This window comes from Oncorhynchus nerka, linkage group LG5 (genome assembly GCF_034236695.1).
Source record: "Oncorhynchus nerka isolate Pitt River linkage group LG5, Oner_Uvic_2.0, whole genome shotgun sequence".
In the NCBI taxonomy this organism is placed as follows: Eukaryota; Metazoa; Chordata; class Actinopteri; order Salmoniformes; family Salmonidae; genus Oncorhynchus; species Oncorhynchus nerka.
This window is the reverse complement of record NC_088400.1, coordinates 18498211-18524655: the sequence shown is the minus strand read 5'-3', so window position 1 is coordinate 18524655 and position 26445 is coordinate 18498211. Positions and strand designations below refer to the sequence as shown.

General features: G+C 38.9%; 1 protein-coding gene across 1 annotated transcript in view; it reads left to right on the top strand.

Annotated features, from left to right (window-relative positions):
- LOC115126950 (teneurin-2-like) overlaps positions 1–26445 on the top strand; it is a 408099-nt gene that overhangs the window by 26494 nt on the left and 355160 nt on the right. Inside the window, exon 2 of the mRNA XM_065018426.1 lies at positions 7798–7842. Within this exon, the coding sequence (XP_064874498.1) occupies positions 7798–7842 (45 nt within the window). The remainder of the gene's footprint in view (positions 1–7797; positions 7843–26445) is intronic.

Here is a 26445-nt window from a genome sequence, read left to right as displayed (position 1 = left end):
TGGCTCTGTCTCTGTCTCTGTCTCTGTCTCTTGCAGCAGATCTAGTTAACACTCTAACACACTGTTTCTGTCTCTAGCAGAAGAGCTAGTTAACATTATAACACACTGTCTCTGTGTCTGTCTCTAGCAGCAGAGCTAGTTAACACTCTAACACACTGTCTCTAGCAGCAGAGCTAGATAACACTCTAACACACTGTTTCTGTCTCTAGCAGAAGAGCTAGTTAACATTATAACACACTGTCTCTGTGTCTGTCTCTAGCAGCAGAGCTAGGTAACACTCTAACACACTGTTTATGTCTCTAGCAGCAGAGCTAGTTAACACTCTAACACACGGTTTCTGTCTCTAGCAGCAGAGCTAGTTAACACTCTAACACACTGTCTCTAGCAGCAAATCTAGTTAACATTATAACACACTGTCTCTGTGTCTGTCTCTAGCAGCAGAGCTAGTTAACACTATAACACACTGTCTCTGTCTCTATCAGCCTTCCTAGTTAACACTATAACACACTGTCTCTGTCTCTAGCAGCTTTGCTAGTTAACACTATAACACACTGTCTCTATCTCTGTCTATAGCAGCAGAGCTAGTTAACACTCTAACACACAGTCTCTGTCTCTAGCAGCAGAGCTAGTTAACCTCTTCAGTCAACCCTCTACTTTTTTGAACATTTTGTTAAAAATCGCGCAACATTTCAGCGCCCTGCTACTCATGCCAGGAATATAGTACGTTCATATGGTTAGAATGTGGATAGGAAACCCTCGGACGTTTTTAAAACTGGTTAAATCACGACTGTGGCTTTTACATAACTGCGTTACATCGGAAAGCGCAGGAAAACCTGATCACAGAAAATGGAAATAAATATCCTTGCGCCACTTCCAGCAATTGTTAACAGTGAGCCGAATTAGATAAGACCGAGCATTCAACTCCTACAGCATCCCCATGTTGTCCAGAGTCTTGTGAATTGAATCTCTTTGATTCTTGGTTGAACCGAAAGAGGGGCACGACTTACCTCCGGTCTCCGCCCAGATCATTCCGGAAGAGCTCTCTCCTGAAATTTTTTCCAAGACGACAGCTAATGATATTTACATCGCCACGGATGATTTTTATCGCTTATTAACGTTTACTAATACCTAAAGTAGCATTACAAACGTATTTCGAAGTGTTTTGTGAAAGTTTATCGTCTACTTTTTGAATTTTAAAAATGACGTTACGCTGTGAAATCGCTGTTTTTTTCGTTTATCACACAGTCTACATATAACGATATCTTGGCTTTATATGGCCCGATTTAATCGAAATAAAGACCCAATAGTGTTTATGGGACATCTAGGAGTGCCAACAAAGAAGATGGTGAAAGGTAATGACTGTTTTCTATTTTATTGTGCGGTTTGTGTAACACTAAATGCTAATTATTTTGTTTACGCCCCTGCTGTGCTTTTCTGTTGTAGTGTATTGGTGCATGCTATCAGATAATAGCTTCTCATGCTGTCGCCGAAAAGCATTTTAAAAATCGGACTTGTTGCCTGGATTCACAACGAGTGTAGCTTTAATTTGATACCCTGCATGTGTATTTTAATGAACTTTTGAGTTTTAACTAATACTATTAGCATTTAGCGTAGCGCATTTGCATTTCCAGAGCTAGTTGGGACGCAAGCGTCCCAAGTAGAGGCAACAGGTTAACACTATGACACACTGTCTCTGTCTCTGTCTCTAGCAGCAGAACTAGTTAACACTATGACACACTGTCTCTGTCTGTAGCATCTTTGCTAGTTCACAATATAACACACTGTCTCTAGCAGCAGAGCTAGTTCAACACTATAATACACTGTCTCTGTCTCTAGCAGCAGTGCTAGTTAACATTTTAACACACTCTCTCTGTCTCTGTCTCTAGCACCAGAGCTAGTTAACACTAAAACACACTGTCCCTGTCTCTGTCTCTAACAGCGGAGCTTGTTACCACTATAACACAATGTCTCTGTCTCTAGCAGCATAACTAGTTACCATTATAACACACTGTCTCTGTCTCTGTCTCTCGCAGCAGAGCTTGTTACCACTACAACACAATGGCTCTGTCTCTAACACCAGAGATAGTTAACTCTATAACACACTGTCTCTGTCTCTAGCAGCAGAGCTAGTTAACACTCTAACACACTGTTTCTGTCTCTCTCAGCAGAGCTAGTTAACACTATAACACACTGTCTCTAGCAGCAGAGCTTGTTAACACTCTAACACACTGTCTCTAGCAGCAGATCTAGATAACAATATAACATACTGTCTCTGTCTCTAGCAGCAGAGCTAGTTAACACTATAACATACTGTCTCTGTCTCTAGCAGCAGAGCTAGTTAACACTCTAACACACTGTCTCTGTCTCTGTCTCTAGCAGCAGAGCGTGTTAACACTATAACACACTGTCTCTGTCTCTAGCAGAAGAGCTAGTTAACACTATAACATACTGTCTCTGTCTCGAGCAGCAGAGCGTGTTAACACTATAACACACTGTCTCTGTCTCTAGCAGAAGAGCTAGTGAACACTATAACACACTTGCTCTGTCTCTGTCTCTGTCTCTAGCAGCAGATCTAGATAACACTATAACACACTGTCTGTCTCTTGCAGCAGATCTAGTTAACACTCTAACACACTGTTTCTGTCTCTAGCAGAAGAGCTAGTTAACATTATAACACACTGTCTCTGTGTCTGTCTCTAGAAGCAGAGCTAGCTAACACTCTAACACACTGTTTATGTCTCTAGCAGCAGAGCTAGTTAACACTCTAACACACGGTTTCTGTCTCTAGCAGCAGAGCTAGTTAACACTCTAACACACTGTCTCTAGCAGCAAATCTAGTTAACATTATAACACACTGTCTCTGTGTCTGTCTCTAGCAGCAGAGCTAGTTAACACTATAACACACTGTCTCTGTCTCTATCAGCCTTCCTAGTTAACACTATAACACTGTCTCTGTCTCTAGCAGCTTTGCTAGTTAACACTATAACACACTGTCTCTGTCTCTAGCAGAAGAGCTAGTGAACACTATAACATACTGGCTCTGTCTCTGTCTCTGTCTCTGTCTCTAGCAGCAGATCTAGATAACACTATAACACACTGTCTGTCTCTCTCTCTTGCAGCAGATCTAGTTAACACTCTAACACACTGTTTCTGTCTCTAGCAGAAGAGCTAGTTAACATTATAACACACTGTCTCTGTGTCTGTCTCTAGCAGCAGAGCTAGTTAACACTCTAACACACTGTCTCTAGCAGCAGAGCTAGATAACACTATAACACACTGTTTCTGTCTCTAGCAGAAGAGCTAGTTAACATTATAACACACTGTCTCTGTGTCTGTCTCTAGCAGCAGAGCTAGCTAACACACAGTCTCTGTCTCTAGCAGCAGAGCTAGTTAACACTATAACACACTGTCTCTAGCAGCAGAGCTTGTCTCTGTCTCTGTCTCTAGCAGCAGAGCTAGATAACAATATAACATACTGTCTCTGTCTCTAGCAGCAGAGCTAGTTAACACTATAACACACTGTCTCTGTTCTAGCAGAAGAGCTAGTTAACACTATAACATACTGTCTCTGTCTCTGTCTCTAGCAGCAGAGCAAGTTAACACTATAACACACTGTCTCTGTCTCTAGCAGAAGAGCTAGTTAACAATATAACATACTGTCTCTGTTTCTAGCAGCAGATCTAGATAACAATATAACATACTGTCTCTGTCTCTAGCAGCAGAGCTAGTTAACACTCTAACACACTGTCTCTGTCTCTGTCTCTAGCAGCAGAGCATGTTAACACTATAACACACTGTCTCTGTCTCTAGCAGAAGAGCTAGTTAACACTATAACATACTGTCTCTGTCTCTAGCAGCAGAGCATGTTAACACTATAACACACTGTCTCTGTCTCTAGCAGAAGAGCTAGTTAACACTATAACATACTGTCTCTGTCTCTAGCAGAAGAGCTAGTGAACACTATAACATACTGGCTCTGTCTCTGTCTCTGTCTCTGTCTCTTGCAGCAGATCTAGTTAACACTCTAACACACTGTTTCTGTCTCTAGCAGAAGAGCTAGTTAACATTATAACACACTGTCTCTGTGTCTGTCTCTAGCAGCAGAGCTAGTTAACACTCTAACACACTGTCTCTAGCAGCAGAGCTAGATAACACTCTAACACACTGTTTCTGTCTCTAGCAGAAGAGCTAGTTAACATTATAACACACTGTCTCTGTGTCTGTCTCTAGCAGCAGAGCTAGGTAACACTCTAACACACTGTTTATGTCTCTAGCAGCAGAGCTAGTTAACACTCTAACACACGGTTTCTGTCTCTAGCAGCAGAGCTAGTTAACACTCTAACACACTGTCTCTAGCAGCAAATCTAGTTAACATTATAACACACTGTCTCTGTGTCTGTCTCTAGCAGCAGAGCTAGTTAACACTATAACACACTGTCTCTGTCTCTATCAGCCTTCCTAGTTAACACTATAACACACTGTCTCTGTCTCTAGCAGCTTTGCTAGTTAACACTATAACACACTGTCTCTATCTCTGTCTATAGCAGCAGAGCTAGTTAACACTCTAACACACAGTCTCTGTCTCTAGCAGCAGAGCTAGTTAACCTCTTCAGTCAACCCTCTACTTTTTTGAACATTTTGTTAAAAATCGCGCAACATTTCAGCGCCCTGCTACTCATGCCAGGAATATAGTACGTTCATATGGTTAGAATGTGTGGATAGGAAACCCTCGGACGTTTTTAAAACTGGTTAAATCACGACTGTGGCTTTTACATAACGTGCGTTACATCGGAAAGCGCAGGAAAACCTGATCACAGAAAATGGAAATAAATATCCTTGCGCCACTTCCAGCAATTGTTAACAGTGAGCCGAATTAGATAAGACCGAGCATTCAACTCCCACAGCATCCCCATGTTGTCCAGAGTCTTGTGAATTGAATCCTCTTTGATTCTTGGTTGAACCGAAAGAGGGGCACGACTTACCTCCGGTCTCCGCCCAGATCATTCCGGAAGAGCTCTCTCCTGAAATTTTTTCCAAGACGACAGCTAATGATATTTACATCGCCACGGATGATTTTTATCGCTTATTAACGTTTACTAATACCTAAAGTAGCATTACAAACGTATTTCAAGTGTTTTGTGAAAGTTTATCGTCTACTTTTTGAATTTTAAAAATGACGTTACGTTGTGAAATCGCTGTTTTTTTCGTTTATCACACAGTCTACATATAACGATATCTTGGCTTTATATGGCCCGATTTAATCGAAATAAAGACCCAATAGTGTTTATGGGACATCTAGGAGTGCCAACAAAGAAGATGGTGAAAGGTAATGACTGTTTTCTATTTTATTGTGCGGTTTGTGTAACGCCGAAATGCTAATTATTTTGTTTACGTCCCCTGCTGTGCTTTTCTGTTGTAGTGTATTGGTGCATGCTATCAGATAATAGCTTCTCATGCTGTCGCCGAAAAGCATTTTAAAAATCGGACTTGTTGCCTGGATTCACAACGAGTGTAGCTTTAATTTGATACCCTGCATGTGTATTTTAATGAACTTTTGAGTTTTAACTAATACTATTAGCATTTAGCGTAGCGCATTTGCATTTCCAGAGCTCTAGTTGGGACGCAAGCGTCCCAAGTAGAGGCAACAGGTTAACACTATGACACACTGTCTCTGTCTCTGTCTCTAGCAGCAGAACTAGTTAACACTATGACACACTGTCTCTGTCTGTAGCATCTTTGCTAGTTCACAATATAACACACTGTCTCTAGCAGCAGAGCTAGTTCAACACTATAATACACTGTCTCTGTCTCTAGCAGCAGTGCTAGTTAACATTTTAACACACTCTCTCTGTCTCTGTCTCTAGCACCAGAGCTAGTTAACACTAAAACACACTGTCCCTGTCTCTGTCTCTAACAGCGGAGCTTGTTACCACTATAACACAATGTCTCTGTCTCTAGCAGCATAACTAGTTACCATTATAACACACTGTCTCTGTCTCTGTCTCTCGCAGCAGAGCTTGTTACCACTACAACACAATGGCTCTGTCTCTAACACCAGAGATAGTTAACTCTATAACACACTGTCTCTGTCTCTAGCAGCAGAGCTAGTTAACACTATAACACACTGTCTCTGTCTCTAGCAGTAGAGCTAGTTAACACTATAACACACTGTCTCTGTCTCCAGCAGCAGATCTAGATAACACCATAACACACTGTCTCTGTCTCTGTCTCTAGCAGCAGAGCTAGTTAACACTATAACACACTGGCTCTGTCTCTAGCAGCAGAGCTAGTTAACACTATAACACACTGTCTCTGTCTCTGTCTCTAGCAGTAGAGCTTGTTACCACTATAACACACTGTCTCTGTCTCTGTCTCTATCAGCCTTCCTAGTTAACTCTATAACACACTGTCTCTGGCTCTAGCAGCAGAGCTTGTTACCACTATAACACAATGTATCTGTCTCTAACAGCAGAGATAGTTAACTCTATAACACACTGTCTCTGTCTCTGTCACTAGCAGCAGAGCTAGTTAACACTATAACACACAGTCTCTAGCAGCAGAGCTTGTTACCACTATAACACAATGTCTCTGTCTCTAACAGCAGAGCTAGTTAACACTATAACACACTGTCTCTGTCTCTGTCTCTAGCAGCAGATCTAGTTAACACTATAACACACTGTCTCTAGCAGCAGATCTAGTTAACACTATAACTCACTGTCTCTGTCTCTGTCTCTAGCAGCAGATCTAGTTAACACTATAACACACTGTCTCTAGCAGCAGATCTAGTTAACACTATAACACACTGTCTCTGTCTCTAACAGCAGAGCTAGTTAACACTATAACACACTGTCTGTGTCTCTGTCTCTAGCAGCAGATCTAGATAACATTATAACACACTGTCTCTGTCTCTAGCAGCAGAGCTAGTTAACACTATAACACACTGTCTCTGTCTCTGTCTCTATCAGCAGAGCTAGATAACACTATGACACACTGTCTGTGTCTCTGTCTCTATCAGCAGAGCTAGATAACACTATGACACACTGTCTCTAGCAGCAGAGCTAGATAACACTATTCCACTCTGTCTCTATCAGCAGAGCTAGATAACACTATTCCACTCTGTCTCTATCAGCAGAGCTAGATAACACTATTCCACTCTGTCTCTATCAGCAGAGCTAGATAACACTATTCCACTCTGTCTCTAGCAGCAGAGCTAGATAACACTATTCCACTCTGTCTCTGGCAGCAGAGCTTGTTAATTAACACAACAACACACTGTCTGTGTCTCTGTCTCTATCAGCAGAGCTAGATAACACTATTCCACTCTGTCTCTATCAGCAGAGCTAGATAACACTATTCCACTCTGTCTCTAGCAGCAGAGCTAGATAACACTATTCCACTCTGTCTCTAGCAGCAGAGCTAGATAACACTATTCCACCCTGTCTCTAGCAGCAGAGCTTGTTAATTAACACTATAACACACTGTCTTTGTCTGATGCTCTATGTTACCTTGTGTGGTTCTCACCTTCAACACCAGTAGGTTATCCCTGTGGGTCTACAAGGCAGGCTGTAATGAACACATAAACACATACACATTCACACACATGTCCACATGCACACACACACATAAACAACACACACACATCCTATTCTCACAAGGCTTTCACCTCTCCTTTTGATAGCCTAGTTGTTGACTATAGGCGAGACACTTAGCTATACATCAATATTGAAATATAGTAGCTAGATAGATTATGCTATATTGTCATGATGTTAAAGGACTTGTGTGTTCCTGCTCTCTCAGACTACGTGGAGTTTTCTCCAGTCTTCCTACGATACTTCATCTCAGGTATGGACTGTGTAGGTAGGAGTGTGTCTCCCAGTAGATGTGTAGCTACATTTAGATTGTTAGGTCTTGATAAGTATTGTACTAATGTTAGTTATCTTCTCGTCTTTTCTCTTATATCTGTGTTGTATTAGTTAACATGTAAAGTTTCCCTCAAGTCTCTCCTACAATGTAAAGTTTCCCTCTAAAGTCTCTCCTACCATGTAAAGTTTCCCTCAAGTCTCTCCTACCATGTAAAGTTTCCCTCAAGTCTCTCCTACCATGTAAAGTTTCCCTCAAGTCTCTCCTACAATGTAAAGTTTCCCTCTAAAGTCTCTCCTACCATGTAAAGTTTCCCTCAAGTCTACCATGTACAGTTTCCCTCAAGTCTCTCCTACAATGTAAAGTTTCCCTCTAAAGTCTCTCCTACCATGTAAAGTTTCCCTCAAGTCTCTCCTACCATGTAAAGTTTCCCTCAAGTCTCTCCTACCATGTAAAGTTTCCCTCAAGTCTCTCCTACCATGTAAAGTTTCCCTCAAGTCTCTCCTCCCATGTAAAGTTTCCCTAAAGTCTCTCCTACCATGTAAAGTTTCCCTCAAGTCTATCATACAATGTAAAGTTTCCCTCAAGTCTCTCCTACCATGTAAAGTTTCCCTAAAGTCTCTCCTACCATGTAAAGTTTCCCTCTAAAGTCTCTCCTACCATGTAAAGTTTCCCTAAAGTCTCTCCTACCATGTAAAGTTTCCCTCAAGTCTCTCCTACCATATAAAGTTTCCCTAAAGTCTCTCCTACCATGTAACGTTTCCCTAAAGTCTCTCCTACCATGTAAAGTTTCCCTAAAGTCTCTCCTACCATGTAAAGTTTCCCTCTAAAGTCTCTCCTACCATGTAAAGTTTCCCTCTAAAGTCTCCTCTGCCAGTTTAGTTGCAGTGAATCTATTGAGATAAGTCATTAAAGAGGAGAGGAGCAGTGTAGTGAAGATTCAGACACTTTTAATCTGGATAATTCCAGTTTTGGTTAACGTCCGTCCTTACATAGGCCTGATGAGTCATGATTAACCCAGCCAGCCAACACAGCTGTCTGATACTTCACTACAAACACAATTATTCAGATCCTTATAGAGCTATGTTTTGTGTGTAGGAGCGTGCTCAATTGTGTGTACAATTGTGTGTATGGGTGTGTGTGCATGCATGTGTTCCTGTGTGTGTGTGCGTTTGTGTGTGTGTGTCTTCCATCCTCTTCTTTACCACCAGCTGATTGGGAGCAATTGCATCCCATCCTATCCTACAATAGTATCTTTAATTAGTATTGAGGATAAATTGGCCAGTTTTCCCTTAATTGCTTTGTCCTCAGCGTTACATTTAATTGGGCTGCAGTGGGTGTTATTGATCCTCTTTGATGTGCTTTAATTTGGATAATTTTATATATTTATTTCAGACGTGATGACTCCTTTAGTTATTTTGTCTTTGGGGGGCTGGGGCATTACCGCACCAAATCAAATGGATTAGTAGTAGGTTCAGTGGTCTAAAAGTTGTCGTTTTTAAATACAGTATACTTAAGTATCAAAAGTAAATGTAATTGCTCAAATATACTAAAGTATCAAAAGTAAAAGCATAAATAATTTCCAATTCTTTATATTATGTTAACCAGACAGCACCATTTTCTTTTTACAGATAGCCAGGGGCACACTCCAACACAAAAGCATGTGTATGTAGTGAGTCCACCAGATCACAGGCAGTAGGGATGACCAGGGATGTTCTCTGTTTAGTGAGTCCACCAGATCACAGGCAGTAGGGATGACCAGGGATGTTCTCAGTTTAGTGAGTCCACCAGATCAGAGGCAGTAGAGATGACCAGGGATGTTCTCTGTTTAGTGAGTCCACCAGATCACAGGCAGTAGGGATGACCAGGGATGTTCTCAGTTTAGTGAGTCCACCAGATCAGAGGCAGTAGGGATGACCAGGGATGTTCTCTGTTTAGTGAGTCCACCAGATCACAGGCAGTAGGGATGACCAGGGATGTTCTCTGTTTAGTGAGTCCACCAGATCAGAGGCAGTAGGGATGACCAGGGATGTTCTCTGTTTAGTGAGTCCACCAGATCAGAGGCAGTAGGGATGACCAGGGATGTTCTCTTGATAAGTGTGTGAATGGACCATTTTCCTGTCCTGCTAAGTACTTTTGTGTGTCAGGGAATGGAGTAAAAAAAAAAAAAATCTTAGGAAATGTAGTGAAGTGAAAGTAAAAGTTGTCAAAAATATAAATAGTAAAGTAAAGTACAGATACCCCAAAAATGTTTTACTTAAGTACTTTACAGCACTGAGTATGTTCCTTTAGTGTACAGAATAGGGTGATAAGGAGAAATGGACGAGGAACTCCAAAGCTCAGATAATTTAGATCCATCAAAATAACACCTCTTGTATCTTTGATAAAGAACGTCTCATGAAAGTGAATGAGAAACAGTATAGGGACAGTCTACGGACAATATAGGAACAGGAACATTATAGGAACAGGATAGGAACAGTATAGGGATAGTATAGGAACAGTATAGGGGCAGTATAGGAACAGTATAGAGATAGTATAGGAACAGTATAGGGACAGTATAGGGATAGTATAGGAACAGTATAGGAACAGGATAGGAACAGTATAGAGATAGTATAGGAACAGTATGGGGACAGTATGGGAATAGTATAGGGACAGTATAGGAATAGGAACAGTATAGGAACAGTATAGGAACAGGATAGGAACAGTATAGGGATAGTATAGGAACAGTATGGGGACAGTATAGGAACAGTATGGGGACAGTATAGGAACAGTATAGGAACAGTATGGGGATAGTATAGGAACAGTATAGGGATAGTATAGGAACAGTATAGGGATAGTATAGGAACAGTATAGGGATAGTATAGGAACAGTATAGGGATAGTACAGGAACATTATAGGAACAGGATAGGAACAGTATAGGGATAGTACAGGAACATTATAGGAACAGGATAGGAACAGTATAGGGATAGTATAGGAACAGTATAGGGATAGTATAGGAACAGTATGGGGACAGTATAGGAACAGTATGGGGACAGTATAGGAACAGTATAGGAACAGGATAGGAACAGTATAGGGATAGTATAGGAACAGTATGGGGATAGTATAGGAACAGTATAGGGATAGTATAGGAACAGTATAGGAACAGTATGGGGACAGTATAGGAACAGTATGGGGACAGTATAGGAACAGTATAGGAACAGTATGGGGATAGTATAGGAACAGTATAGGGATAGTATAGGAACAGTATAGGGATAGTATAGGAACAGTATAGGGATAGTACAGGAACATTATAGGAACATGATAGGAACAGTATAGGGATAGTATAGGAACAGTATAGGGATAGTATAGGAACAGTATAGGGATAGTATAGGAACAGTATAGGAACAGGATAGGAACAGTATAGGGATAGTACAGGAACATTATAGGAACAGGATAGGAACAGTATAGGGATAGTATAGGAACAGTATAGGGACAGTATAGGAACAGTATGGGGACAGTATAGGAACAGTATAGGAACAGGATAGGAACAGTATAGGGATAGTATAGGAACGGTATGGGGATAGTATAGGAACAGTATAGGGATAGTATAGGAACAGTATAGGGATAGTATAGGAACAGCATAGGGATAGTATAGGAACAGTATAGGGATAGTACAGGAACATTATAGGAACAGGATAGGAACAGTATAGGGATAGTACAGGAACATTATAGGAACAGGATAGGACCCGTATAGGGATAGTATAGGAACAGTACAGGGATAGTATAGGAACAGTATAGGGACAGTATATGAACAGGATAGGAACAGTATAGGGATAGTATAGGAACAGTATGGGGACAGTATAGGAATAGGGATAGTATAGGAACAGTATATGGATAGTATGGAACAGTATAGGAACAGGATAGGAACAGTATGGGGACAGTATAGGAACAGTATGGGGATAGTATAGGAACAGTATGGGGACAGTATAGGAATAGGGACAGTATATGAATAGTATAGGAACAGTATGGGGACAGTATAGGAACAGTATAGGGATAGTATAGGAACAGTATAGGGACAGTATAGGAACAGGATAGGAACAGTATAGGGATAGTATAGGAACAGTATGGGGACAGTATAGGAATAGGGATAGTATAGGAACAGTATAGGGATAGTATGGAACAGTATAGGAACAGGATAGGAACAGTATGGGGACAGAACGTCTCATGAAAGTGAATGAGAAACAGTATAGGGACAGTCTACGGACAATATAGGAACAGGAACATTATAGGAACAGGATAGGAACAGTATAGGGATAGTATAGGAACAGTATAGGGACAGTATAGAGATAGTATAGGAACAGTATAGGGACAGTATAGGGATAGTATAGGAACAGTATAGGAACAGGATAGGAACAGTATAGGGATAGTATAGGAACAGTATGGGGACAGTATGGGAATAGTATAGGGACAGTATAGGAATAGGAACAGTATAGGAACAGTATAGCAACAGGATAGGAACAGTATAGGGATAGTATAGGAACAGTATGGAGACAGTATAGGAACAGTATGGGGACAGTATAGGAACAGTATAGGAACAGTATGGGGATAGTATAGGAACAGTATAGGGATAGTATAGGAACAGTATAGGGATAGTATAGGAACAGTATAGGGATAGTACAGGAACATTATAGGAACAGTATAGGAACAGTATAGGGATAGTACAGGAACATTATAGGAACAGGATAGGAACAGTATAGGGATAGTATAGGAACAGTATAGTATAGGAACAGTATGGGGACAGTATAGGAACAGTATGGGGGGACAGTATAGGAACAGTATAGGAACAGTATGGGGGTATAGGAACAGTATAGGGATAGTATAGGAACAGTATAGGGATAGTATAGGAACAGTATAGGGATAGTATAGGAACAGTATAGGGATAGTATAGGAACAGTATAGGAACAGGATAGGAACAGTATAGGATAGACAGAACATTATATAGGAACAGTATAGGGACAGTATAGGAACAGTATAGGAACAGTATAGGAACAGTATAGGGTATAGTATAGGGACAGTATAGGAACAGTATATAGGGATAGTATAGGAACAGTATAGGGATAGTACAGGTATAGGAACAGGTATAACAGGAGTATAGGAATAGTATAGGGATAGTATAGGAACAGTATAGGGGGGACAGTATAGGAACAGGATAGGAACAGTATAGGGATAGTATAGGAACAGTATGGGGACAGTATAGGAATAGTATAGGAACAGTATAGGGATAGTATAGGAACAGGGTATAGGGTATGGGGACCGTATAGGAATAGGGACAGTATAGGAATGGAGACAGTATAGGAACAGGAACAGTATAGGGAAATTATAGGAACAGTATAGGAACAGGAATAGTATAGAAAAAGGAACCGCAGAGGAACAGTAGAGGGATAGTATAGGAACATAAACTGTATAGGAAAAGGAACAGTATAGGAACAGGAATGGTATAGAAAAGGGAACAGTAAGGAACAGTAGAGGGTTAGTATAGGAACATAAACAGTATAAGAACATAAACAGTATAGGAACAGGAATAGTATAGGAACAGGAATAGTATAGGAACAGGAATAGTATAGGAACAGGAATAGTATAGTAACATAAACAGTATAGGAACAGGAATAGTATAGGAACAGGAATAGTATAGGAACATGAATAGTATAGGAAAGAGGAATAGTATAAGAACATAAACAGTATAGGAACATAAACAGTATAGGAACAGGAATAGTATAGGAACAGGAATAGTATAGGAACAGGAATAGTATAGGAACAGGAATAGTATAGTAACATAAACAGTATAGGAACAGGAATAGTATAGGAACAGGAATAGTATAGGAACATGAATAGTATAGGAAAGAGGAATAGTATAAGAACATAAACAGTATAGGAACATAAACAGTATAGGAACAGGAATAGTATAGGAACAGGAATAGTATAGGAATATAAACAGTATAGGACTAGGACCAGTACAGGAACATTATAGGAACAGTATAGGAACAGTATAGGGACAGTATAGGGATAGTATAGGGATAGTACAGGAACATTATAGGAACAGTATAGGAACAGTATAGGGACAGTATAGGGACAGTATAGGGATAGTACAGGAACATTATAGGAACAGGATAGGAACAGTTTAGGGTATAGAACAGAACAGGGATAGGAACAGTATAGGGACAGTATAGTATAGGAACAGTATAGGAACAGTACAGGAACATTATAGGAACAGTATAGGAACAGTATAGGGATAGTATAGGAACAGTATGGGGATAGGAACAGTATAGGGATAGTATAGGAACATTATAGGAACAGGATAGGAACAGTATAGGATAGTACAGGAACAGTATAGGGATAGTATTATAGGAACAGTATATGAAAGGAACAGTATAGGGGTATAGGAACAGTATGGGGAACAGTATAGGAACAGTATAGGATAGGTACAGTATAGGGATAGTATAGGAACATATAGGAACAGTATAGGAACAGATAGGGGGGACAGTATAGGAACAGTATAGGAACAGGTATATAGTATAGGAACAGTATAGTATAGGAACAGTATAGGGATAGTATAGGAACAGGAATAGTATAGGAACAGTATAGGAATACATGGGGAACATTATATAGGAACAGTATACATATAGGAACAGTATAGGGATAGTATAGGAACAGTAAGGGACAGTATAGGAACATAGGAACAGGATAGAACAGTATAATAGTATAGGAAAGTATAGGAATAGTATAGGAACAGTATAATAGGAACAGTATAGGGATAACAGAACATTATAGGAACAGTATAGGGACAGTATAGGAACAGTATGGGGACAGTATAGTATAGGAACAGGATAGGAACAGTATAGGGATAGTATAGGAACAGTATGGGAATAGTATAGGAATAGTAGGAATAGGAACAGTATAGGAACAGGGTATAGTACAGGAACATTATAGGAACAGGATAGGAACAGTATAGGGATAGTATAGGAACAGTATAGGGATAGTATAGGGACAGTATAGGAATAGTATAGGAACAGTATACAGTATAGGAACAGTATGGGGACAGTATAGGAACAGGATAGGAACAGTATAGGGATAGTATAGGAACAGTATGGGGACAGTATAGGAATAGGGACAGTATAGGAATAGAGACAGTATAGGAACAGGAACAGTATAGGAACAGGATAGGAACAGTATAGGGATAGTATAGGAACAGTATGGGGACCGTATAGGAATAGGGACAGTATAGGAATGGAGACAGTATAGGAACAGGAACAGTATAGGGAAATTATAGGAACAGTATAGGAACAGGAATAGTAGGAAACAGGAACCGCAGAGGAACAGTAGAGGGATAGTATAGGAACATAAAGTATAGGAAAAGGAACAGTATAGGAACAGAATGGTATAGAAAAGGGAACAGTAAGGAACAGTAGAGGGTTAGTATAGGAACATAAACAGTATAAGAACATAAACAGTATAGGAACAGGAACAGTATAGTAACATAAACAGTATAGGAACAGGAATAGTATAGGAACAGGAATAGTATAGGGAATAGTATAGGAAAGAGGAATAGTATAAGAACATAAACAGTATAGGAACATAAACAGTATAGGAACAGGAATAGTATAGGAACAGGAATAGTATAGGAACAGGAATAGTATAGGAACAGGAATAGTATAGTAACATAAACAGTATAGGAACAGGAATAGTATAGGAACAGGAATAGTATAGGAACATGAATAGTATAGGAAAGAGGAATAGTATAAGAACATAAACAGTATAGGAACATAAACAGTATAGGAACAGGAATAGTATAGGAACAGGAATAGTATAGGAATATAAACAGTAGGATAGGACCAGTACAGGAACATTATAGGAACAGTATAGGAACAGTATAGGGACAGTATAGGGATAGTATAGGGATAGTACAGGAACATTATAGGAACAGTATAGGAACAGTATAGGGACAGTATAGGGACAGTATAGGGATAGTACAGGAACATTATAGGAACAGGATAGGAACAGTTTAGGGATAGTAATTGTGATAGTACGGGAACATTATAGGAACAGTATATGAACAGTATAGGGACAGTATAGGGATAGTACAGGAACATTATAGGAACAGGATAGGAACAGTATAGGGATAGTATAGGAACATTATAGGAACAGTATAGGAACAGTATAGGGATAGTACAGGAACTTTATAGGAACAGTATAGGAACAGTATAGGGATAGTATAGGAACATTATAGGAACAGTATAGGGACAGTATAGGGACAGTATAGGGATAGTACAGGAACATTATAGGAACAGTATAGGAACAGTATAGGGATAGTATAGGAACAGTATAGGGATAGTATAGGAACAGTATAGGGACAGTATAGGAACAGTATGGGGACAGTATAGGAACAGTATAGGAACAGGTTAGGAACAGTATAGGGATAGTATAGGAACAGTATAGGAACAGTATAGGGATAGTACAGGAACTTTATAGGAACAGTATAGGAACAGTATAGGGACAGTATAGGGACAGTATAGGGATAGTACAGGAACATTATAGGAACCGTATAGGAACAGTATAGGGATAGTATAGGAACAGTATAGGGATAGTATAGGAACAGTATAGGGACAGTATAGGACCAGTATAGGAACAGGATAGGAACAGTATAGGGATAGTATAGGAACAGTATGGGGACAGTATAGGAATAGGGACAGTATAGGAATAGAGACAGTATAGGAACAGGAACAGTATAGGAACAGGATAGGAACAGTATAGGGATAGTATAGGAACAGTATGGGGACCGTATAGGAATAGGGACAGTATAGGAATAGAGACAGTATAGGAACAGGAACAGTATAGGAACAGGATAGGAACAGTATAGGGATAGTATAGGAACAGTATGGGGACAGTATAGGAATAGGGACAGTATAGGAATAGAGACAGTATAGGAACAGGAACAGTATAGGAACAGGATAGGAACAGTATAGGGATAGTATAGGAACAGTATGGGGACCGTATAGGAATAGGGACAGTATAGGAATGGAGACAGTATAGGAACAGGAACAGTATAGGGAAATTATAGGAACAGTATAGGAACAGGAATAGTATAGAAAAAGGAACCGCAGAGGAACAGTAGAGGGATAGTATAGGAACATAAACTGTATAGGAAAAGGAACAGTATAGGAACAGGAATGGTATAGAAAAGGGAACAGTAAGGAACAGTAGAGGGTTAGTATAGGAACATAAACAGTATAAGAACATAAACAGTATAGGAACAGGAATAGTATAGGAACAGGAATAGTATAGGAACAGGAATAGAGGAACAGGAATAGTATAGAACATAAACAGTATAGGAACAGGAATAGTATAGGAACAGGAATAGTATAGGAACATGAATAGTATAGGAAAGAGGAATAGTATAAGAACATAAACAGTATAGGAACATAAACAGTATAGGAACAGGAATAGTATAGGAACAGGAATAGTATAGGAACAGGAATAGTATAGTAACATAAACAGTATAGGAACAGGAATAGTATAGGAACAGGAATAGTATAGGAACATGAATAGTATAGGAAAGAGGAATAGTATAAGAACATAAACAGTATAGGAACATAAACAGTATAGGAACAGGAATAGTATAGGAACAGGAATAGTATAGGAATATAAACAGTATAGGACTAGGACCAGTACAGGAACATTATAGGAACAGTATAGGAACAGTATAGGGACAGTATAGGGACAGTATAGGGATAGTACAGGAACATTATAGGAACAGTATAGGAACAGTATAGGGACAGTATAGGGACAGTATAGGGATAGTACAGGAACATTATAGGAACAGGATAGGAACAGTATAGGGATAGTATAGGGATAGTACGGGAACATTATAGGAACAGTATATGAACAGTATAGGGACAGTATAGGGATAGTACAGGAACATTATAGGAACAGGATAGGAACAGTATAGGGATAGTATAGGAACATTATAGGAACAGTATAGGAACAGTATAGGGATAGTACAGGAACTTTATAGGAACAGTATAGGAACAGTATAGGGATAGTATAGGAACATTATAGGAACAGTATAGGGACAGAGGGACAGTATAGGATAGTACAGGAACATTATAGGAACAGTATAGGAACAGTATAGGGATAGTATAGGAACAGTATAGGGATAGTATAGGAACAGTATAGGGACAGTATAGGAACAGTATGGGGACAGTATAGGAACAGTATAGGAACAGGTTAGGAACAGTATAGGGATAGTATAGGAACAGTATAGGAACAGTATAGGGTAGTACAGGAACTTTATAGGAACAGTATAGGAACAGTATAGGGACAGTATAGGGACAGTATAGGGATAGTACAGGAACATTATAGGAACGTATAGGAACAGTATAGGATAGTATAGGAACAGTATAGGGATAGTATAGGAACAGGGAATAGGACCAGTATAGGAACAGGATAGGAACAGTATAGGGATAGTATAGGAACAGTATGGGGACAGTATAGGAATAGGGACAGTATAGGAATAGAGACAGTATAGGAACAGGAACAGTATAGGAACAGGATAGGAACAGTATAGGGATAGTATAGGAACAGTATGGGGACAGTATAGGAATAGGGACAGTATAGGAATAGAGACAGTATAGGAACAGGAACAGTATAGGAACAGGATAGAACAGTATAGGGATAGTATAGAACAGTATGGGGACATAGGAATAGGGACAGTATAGGAACAGAACAGTATAGGAACAGGAACAGTATAGGAACAGGATAGGAACAGTATAGGGATAGTATAGGAACAGTATGGGGACCGTATAGGAATAGGGACAGTATAGGAATGGAGACAGTATAGGAACAGGAACAGTATAGGGAAATTATAGGAACAGTATGGGACTAGGACCAGTACAGGAACAGTATAGGAACAGGAATAGTATAGAAAAAGGAACCACAGAGGAACAGTAGAGGGATAGTATAGGAACATAAACTGTATAGGAAAAGGAACAGTATAGGAACAGGAATGGTATAGAAAAGGGAACAGTAAGGAACAGTAGAGGGTTAGTATAGGAACATAAACTGTATAGGAAAAGGAACAGTATAGGAACAGGAATGGTATAGAAAAGGGAACAGTAAGGAACAGTAGAGGGTTAGTATAGGAACATAAACAGTATAAGAACATAAACAGTATAGGAACAGGAATAGTATAGGAACAGGAATAGTATAGGAACAGGAATAGTATAGGAACATAAACATTATAGGACTAGGACCAGTGCAGGAACAGTATAAGAACAGGAATAGTGTAGAAAAAAGAACAGCATAGGAACAGTAGAGGGATAGTATAGGAACATAAACAGTATAGGAACATGAATAGTATAGGAACAGGAATAGTATAGGAACAGGAATAGTATAGGAACAGGAATAGTATAGGAACAGGAATAGTATAGTAACATAAACAGTATAGGAACAGGAATAGTATAGGAACAGGAATAGTATAGGAACAGGAATAGTATAGGAACAGGAATAGTATAATAACATAAACAGTATAGGAACATAAACAGTATAGGAACAGGAATAGTATAGGAACAGGAATAGTATAGTAACATAAACAGTATAGGAACATAAACAGTATAGGAACAGAAACAGTATAGGAACAGTCACGGTATAGGAACAGGAATAGTATAGGAACAGGAATAGTATAGGAACAGGAATAGTATAGGAACAGGAATAGTATAGTAACATAAACAGTATAGGAACATAAACAGTATAGGAACAGGAATAGTATAGGAACAGGAATAGTATAGGAACAGGAATAGTATAGGAACAGGAATAGTATAGGAACATAAACAGTATAGGAACATAAACAGTATAGGAACAGAAACAGTATAGGAACAGTCACGGTATAGGAACAGGAATAGTATAGGAACAGGAATAGTATAGGAACAGGAACAGTATAGGAACAGGAATAGTATAGGAACATGAATAGTATAGGAACAGGAATAGTATAAGAACATAAACAGTATAGGAACACAAACAGTATAGGAACAGGAATAGTATAGGAACAGGAATATTATAGGAACATGAACTGTATAGGAACAGTATAGAAAAGGGGACAGTAGAGGGACAGTAAAGGGACAGTATAGGGATAGGAACAGGACTAGAACAGAAACATTATAGGAAAAGGAACAGGAGAGGAACAGAAATAATAAAATAACAATATAGGAACAGTATAGTGACAGTACAGGAACGGTATATGGACATTATAGCAACAGGAACGATATTGGAACAGTTTAGAAACAGGAACGGTGTATGAATATGAACAGTATAGGAACAGTCACGGTATAGGAACAGGAATAGTATAGGAACAGGAATAGTATAGGAACAGGAACTGTATAGGAACAGTATAGAAAAGGGGACAGTAGAGGGACAGTATAGGAATAGGAACATAAACATTATAGGAAAAGGAACAGGAGAGGAACAGAAAGAATAAAGGAACAATATAGGAACAGTTTAGAAACAGGAACGGTGTATGAATATGAACAGTATAGGAACAGTCACGGTATAGGAACAGTATAGGAATATGAACAGTATAGGAATATGAACAGTATAGTGACAGTACAGGAAGAGTATATGGACATTATAGCAACAGGAACGATATAGGAACAGTTTAGAAACAGGAACAGTGTATGAATATGAACAGTATGGGAACAGAAACAGTATAGGAACAGTATATGGAAGATAGGGAAAGTATAAGGACAGGAACAGGAACAGAATAGGAACAGGAACAGTATAATAATAATAACAGTATCAAATCAAATCAAATTGTATTTTTCACATACACGTGTTATTGTGGGCTTAGTGAAATGCTTGTGATGTAGTGAAATGCTTGTATGTGACCAGTATATAAAAAAACAGTATAGGAACAGTATAGGAACATTATATGGACAGTATAGGAACAGTAAAGGAACAGTATCAGTATAAAACAGTAACAGTATAGGAACAGGAAGAGTATAAGAACAGAAACAGTATAGGAAAAGGAACAGGATAAGAACAGTATAGGAACAGTTTAGGATCAAGAACGTAATAGGAACAGTATAAGAAAAGGAACGGTATAGGAATAGGAACAGGAACAGTATAGCAGCAGGAACAGGATAGAAACATGAACTGTATAGGAACAGCAAATGGACAGGAACAGTGCAGTGATAGTATAGAAAAAGTATAAGGAGAGTGCGGGAAGAGTATAGGAAAATAAACCGTATAGGAATAGGAACAGAATACAGGAACAGTATATGAAAAGGAATCTTATAGGAACAGTATAGCAACACAAGCAGTATAGGAAAAGCAAATGGACAGTATAGGTACAGGGACAGTGTAGGAACAGGATAGGAACAGGAACAGTATAGGAACAGTGTAGGAACAGAATAGGAACAGGAACAGTATGGGAACAGTATAGGAACAGAATAGGAACAGGAACAGTATATGAACAGCAAATGGACAGTATAGGAACAGGAACAGTATAGGTACAGGAACAGTATGGGAACAGTATAGGAACAGAATAGGAACAGGAACAGTATATGAACAGCAAATGGACAGTATAGGGACAGGAACAGTATATGAACATTATAGGGCCAGTATAGGAACAGGAACAGTATAGGAACAGGAACAGTATAGGAACAGTGTAGGAACAGGATAGGAACAGGAACAGTATAGGAACAGTGTAGGAACATGATAGGAACAGGAACAGTATGGGAACAGTATAGGAACAGAATAGGAACAGGAACAGTATATGAACAGCAAATGGACGACATAGGGACAGGAACAGTATATGAACATTATAGGGCCAGTATAGGAACAGGAACAGTATAGGAACAGGAACTGTATAGGTACAGGAACAGTATAGGAACAGTATAGGAACAGGAACGGTATAGGAATAGGAACAGAATAGGAACAGGAACAGTATAGGAACAGGAGCGGTATAGGAATAGGAACAGAATAGGAACAGGAACAGTATAGGAACAGGAGCGGTATAGGAACAGTATAGGAATATGAACAGTATAGGAACAGTATAGTGACAGTACAGGAACGGTATATGGACATTATAGCAACAGGAACGATATAGGAACAGTTTAGAAACAGGAACGGTGTATGAATATGAACAGTATAGGAACAGTATAGGAATATGAACAGTATAGGAATATGAACAGTATAGGAACAGTATAGTGACAGTACAGGAACAGTATATGGACATTATAGCAACAGGAACGATATAGAAACAGTTTAGAAACAGGAACAGTGTATAAATATGAACAGTATGGGAACAGAAACAGTATAGGAACAGTATATGGAAGATAGGGAAAGTATAAGGACATGATAGGAACAGTTTAGGAACAGGAACTTAATAGGAACAGGAACAGTATAATAATAATAACAGTATCAAATCAAATCAAATTGTATTTTTCACATACACGTGTTATTGTGGGCTTAGTGAAATGCTTGTGATGTAGTGAAATGCTTGTATGTGACCAGTATATAAAAAAACAGTATAGGAACAGTATAGGAACATTATATGGACAGTATAGGAACAGTAAAGGAACAGTATCAGTATAAAACAGTAACAGTATAGGAACAGGAAGAGTATAAGAACAGAAACAGTATAGGAAAAGGAACAGGATAAGAACAGTATAGGAACAGTTTAGGATCAAGAACGTAATAGGAACAGTATAAGAAAAGGAACGGTATAGGAATAGGAACAGGAACAGTATAGCAGCAGGAACAGGATAGAAACATGAACTGTATAGGAACAGCAAATGGACAGGAACAGTGCAGTGATAGTATAGAAAAAGTATAAGGAGAGTGCGGGAAGAGTATAGGAAAATAAACTGTATAGGAATAGGAACAGAATACAGGAACAGTATATGAAAAGGAATCTTATAGGAACAGTATAGCAACACAAGCAGTATAGGAAAAGCAAATGGACAGTATAGGTACAGGGACAGTGTATGAACAGGATAGGAACAGGAACAGTATAGGAACAGTGTAGGAACAGAATAGGAACAGGAACAGTATGGGAACAGTATAGGAACAGAATAGGAACAGGAACAGTATATGAACAGCAAATGGACAGTATAGGAACAGGAACAGTATAGGTACAGGAACAGTATGGGAACAGTATAGGAACAGAATAGGAACAGGAACAGTATATGAACAGCAAATGGACAGTATAGGGACAGGAACTGTATATGAACATTATAGGGCCAGTATAGGAACAGGAACAGTATAGGAACAGGAACAGTATAGGAACAGTGTAGGAACAGGATAGGAACAGGAACAGTATAGGAACAGTGTAGGAACATGATAGGAACAGGAACAGTATGGGAACAGTATAGGAACAGAATAGGAACAGGAACAGTATATGAACAGCAAATGCACGACATAGGGACAGGAACAGTATATGAACATTATGGGGCCAGTATAGGAACAGGAACAGTATAGGAACAGGAATGGTATAGGTACAGGAACAGTATAGGAACAGTATAGGAACAGGAACGGTATAGGAATAGGAACAGGAACAGTATAGGAACAGGAGCGGTATAGGAATAGGAACAGAATAGGAACAGGAACAGTATAGGAACAGGAGCAGTATAGGAACAGTATAGGAATATGAACAGTATAGGAACAGTATAGTGACAGTACAGGAACGGTATATGGACATTATAGCAACAGGAACGATATAGGAACAGTTTAGAAACAGGAACGGTGTATGAATATGAACAGTATAGGAACAGTATAGGAATATGAACAGTATAGGAATATGAACAGTATAGGAACAGTATAGTGACAGTACAGGAACAGTATATGGACATTATAGCAACAGGAACGATATAGAAACAGTTTAGAAACAGGAACAGTGTATAAATATGAACAGTATGGGAACAGAAACAGTATAGGAACAGTATATGGAAGATAGGGAAAGTATAAGGACAGGATAGGAACAGTTTAGGAACAGGAACTTAATAGGAACAGGAACAGTATAATAATAATAACAGTATCAAATCAAATCAAATTGTATTTTTCACATACACGTGTTATTGTGGGCTTAGTGAAATGCTTGTGATGTAGTGAAATGCTTGTATGTGACCAGTATATAAAAAACAGTATAGGAACAGTATAGGAACATTATATGGACAGTATAGGAACAGTAAAGGAACAGTGTCAGTATAAAACAGTAACAGTATAGGAACAGGAAGTGTATAAGAACAGAAACAGTATAGGAAAAGGAACAGGATAAGAACAGTATAGGAACAGTTTAGGATCAAGAACGTAATAGGAACAGTATAAGAAAAGGAACGGTATAGGAATAGGACCAGAATAGGAACAGGAACAGTATAGCAGCAGGAACAGGATAGAAACATGAACTGTATAGGAACAGCAAATGGACAGGAACAGTGCAGTGATAGTATAGAAAAAGTATAAGGAGAGTGCGGGAAGCGTATAGGAAAATAAACCGTATAGGAATAGGAACAGAATACAGGAACAGTATATGAAAAGGAATCTTATAGGAACAGTATAGCAACACAAGCAGTATAGGAAAAGCAAATGGACAGTATAGGTACAGGGACAGTGTAGGAACAGGATAGGAACAGGAACAGTATAGGAACAGTGTAGGAACATGATAGGAACAGGAACAGTATGGGAACAGTATAGGGCCAGTATAGGAACAGGAACAGTATAGGAACAGGAACAGTATAGGTACAGGAACAGTATAGGAACAGTGTAGGAACAGGATAGGAACAGGAACAGTATAGGAACAGTGTAGGAACATGATAGGAACAGGAACAGTATGGGAACAGTATAGGAACAGAATAGGAACAGGAACGGTATAGGTACAGCAACAGGATAGGAACAGTATAGGAACAGGAACGGTATAGGAATAGGAACAGAATAGGAACAGGAACAGTATAGGAACAGAAACAGTATAGGAACGGTATAGGAATAGGAACAGAATAGGAACAGGAACAGTATAGGAACAGGAGCGGTATAGGAATAGGAACAGAATAGGAACAGGAACAGTATAGGAACAGTCACGGTATAGGAACAGTATAGGAATATGAACAGTATAGGAACAGTATAGTGACAGTACAGGAACGGTATATGGACAGTATAGCAACAGGAACGATATAGGAACAGTTTAGAAACAGGAACGGTGTATGAATATGAACAGTATAGGAACAGTATAGGAATATGAACAGTATAGGAATATGAACAGTATAGGAACAGTATAGTGACAGTACAGGAACAGTATATGGACATTATAGCAACAGGAACGATATAGGAACAGTTTAGAAACAGGAACAGTGTATGAATATGAACAGTATGGGAACAGAAACAATATAGGAACAGTATATGGAAGATAGGGAAAGTATAAGGACAGGATAGGAACAGTTTAGGAACAGGAACAGAATAGGAACAGTATATGGAAGATTTGGAGAGTATAAGGACAGGATAGGAACAGGAACAGAATAGGAACAGGAACAATATAATAATAATAACAGTATCAAATCAAATCAAATTGTATTTTTCACATACACGTGTTATTGTGGGCTTAGTGAAATGCTTGTGATGTAGTGAAATGCTTGTATGTGACCAGTATATAAAAAACAGTATAGGAACAGTATAGGAACATTATATGGACAGTATAGGAACAGCAAAGGAACAGTATCAGTATAAAACAGTAACAGTATAGGAACAGGAAGAGTATAAGAACAGAAACAGTATAGGAAAAGGAACATGAATAATATAGGAACAGCAAAGTGACAGTATAGGAACAGTATAGGAACTGTAAAGTGACAGTATAGGAACATGAACAGTATAGGAACAGGAACAGTATAGGAACAGTGTAGGAACAGGAACAGAATATGAATAGACACAGTATATGAACATGAACAATATAGGAAAAATATAGTAACAGGAACAGGATAGGAACATAAACAGTGTAATGGGAGTACAGGAACAGTATAGGAAAATGAACAGTATATGAACAGCAAATGGACAGTATAGGAACAGGAACAGTATAGGAAAACGATATGGGCAGCACATGAAAAGGAACAGTATATGAACAGTATAGGAACAGGAACAGTATATGAACAGTATAGGAACATTATAGGGACAGTATAGGAACAGTAACAGTATAGAAACAGGAACAGTTTAACAACAGGAAGAGTACAGGAACAGGAACAGTATACGAACATGAACAGTATTAGGAACCGTATAGGAACAGGAACAGTAGAGGAACATGAACAGTATAGGAACATGAACAGTATATGAACAGGAACAGTATAGGAACAGGAACAGTATAGGAACAGGAACAGCATATGAACAGGAACAGTATAGGAACAGGAACAGTATAGGAACAGGAACAGTATAGGAACAGGAACAGTATAGGAACAGGAACAGTATAGGAACAGGAACAGTATAGGAACATGAACAGTATATGAACAGGAACAGTATAGGAACAGGAACAGTATAGGAACAGTAATAGTATAGGAACAGGAACAGTATAGGAACAGGAAC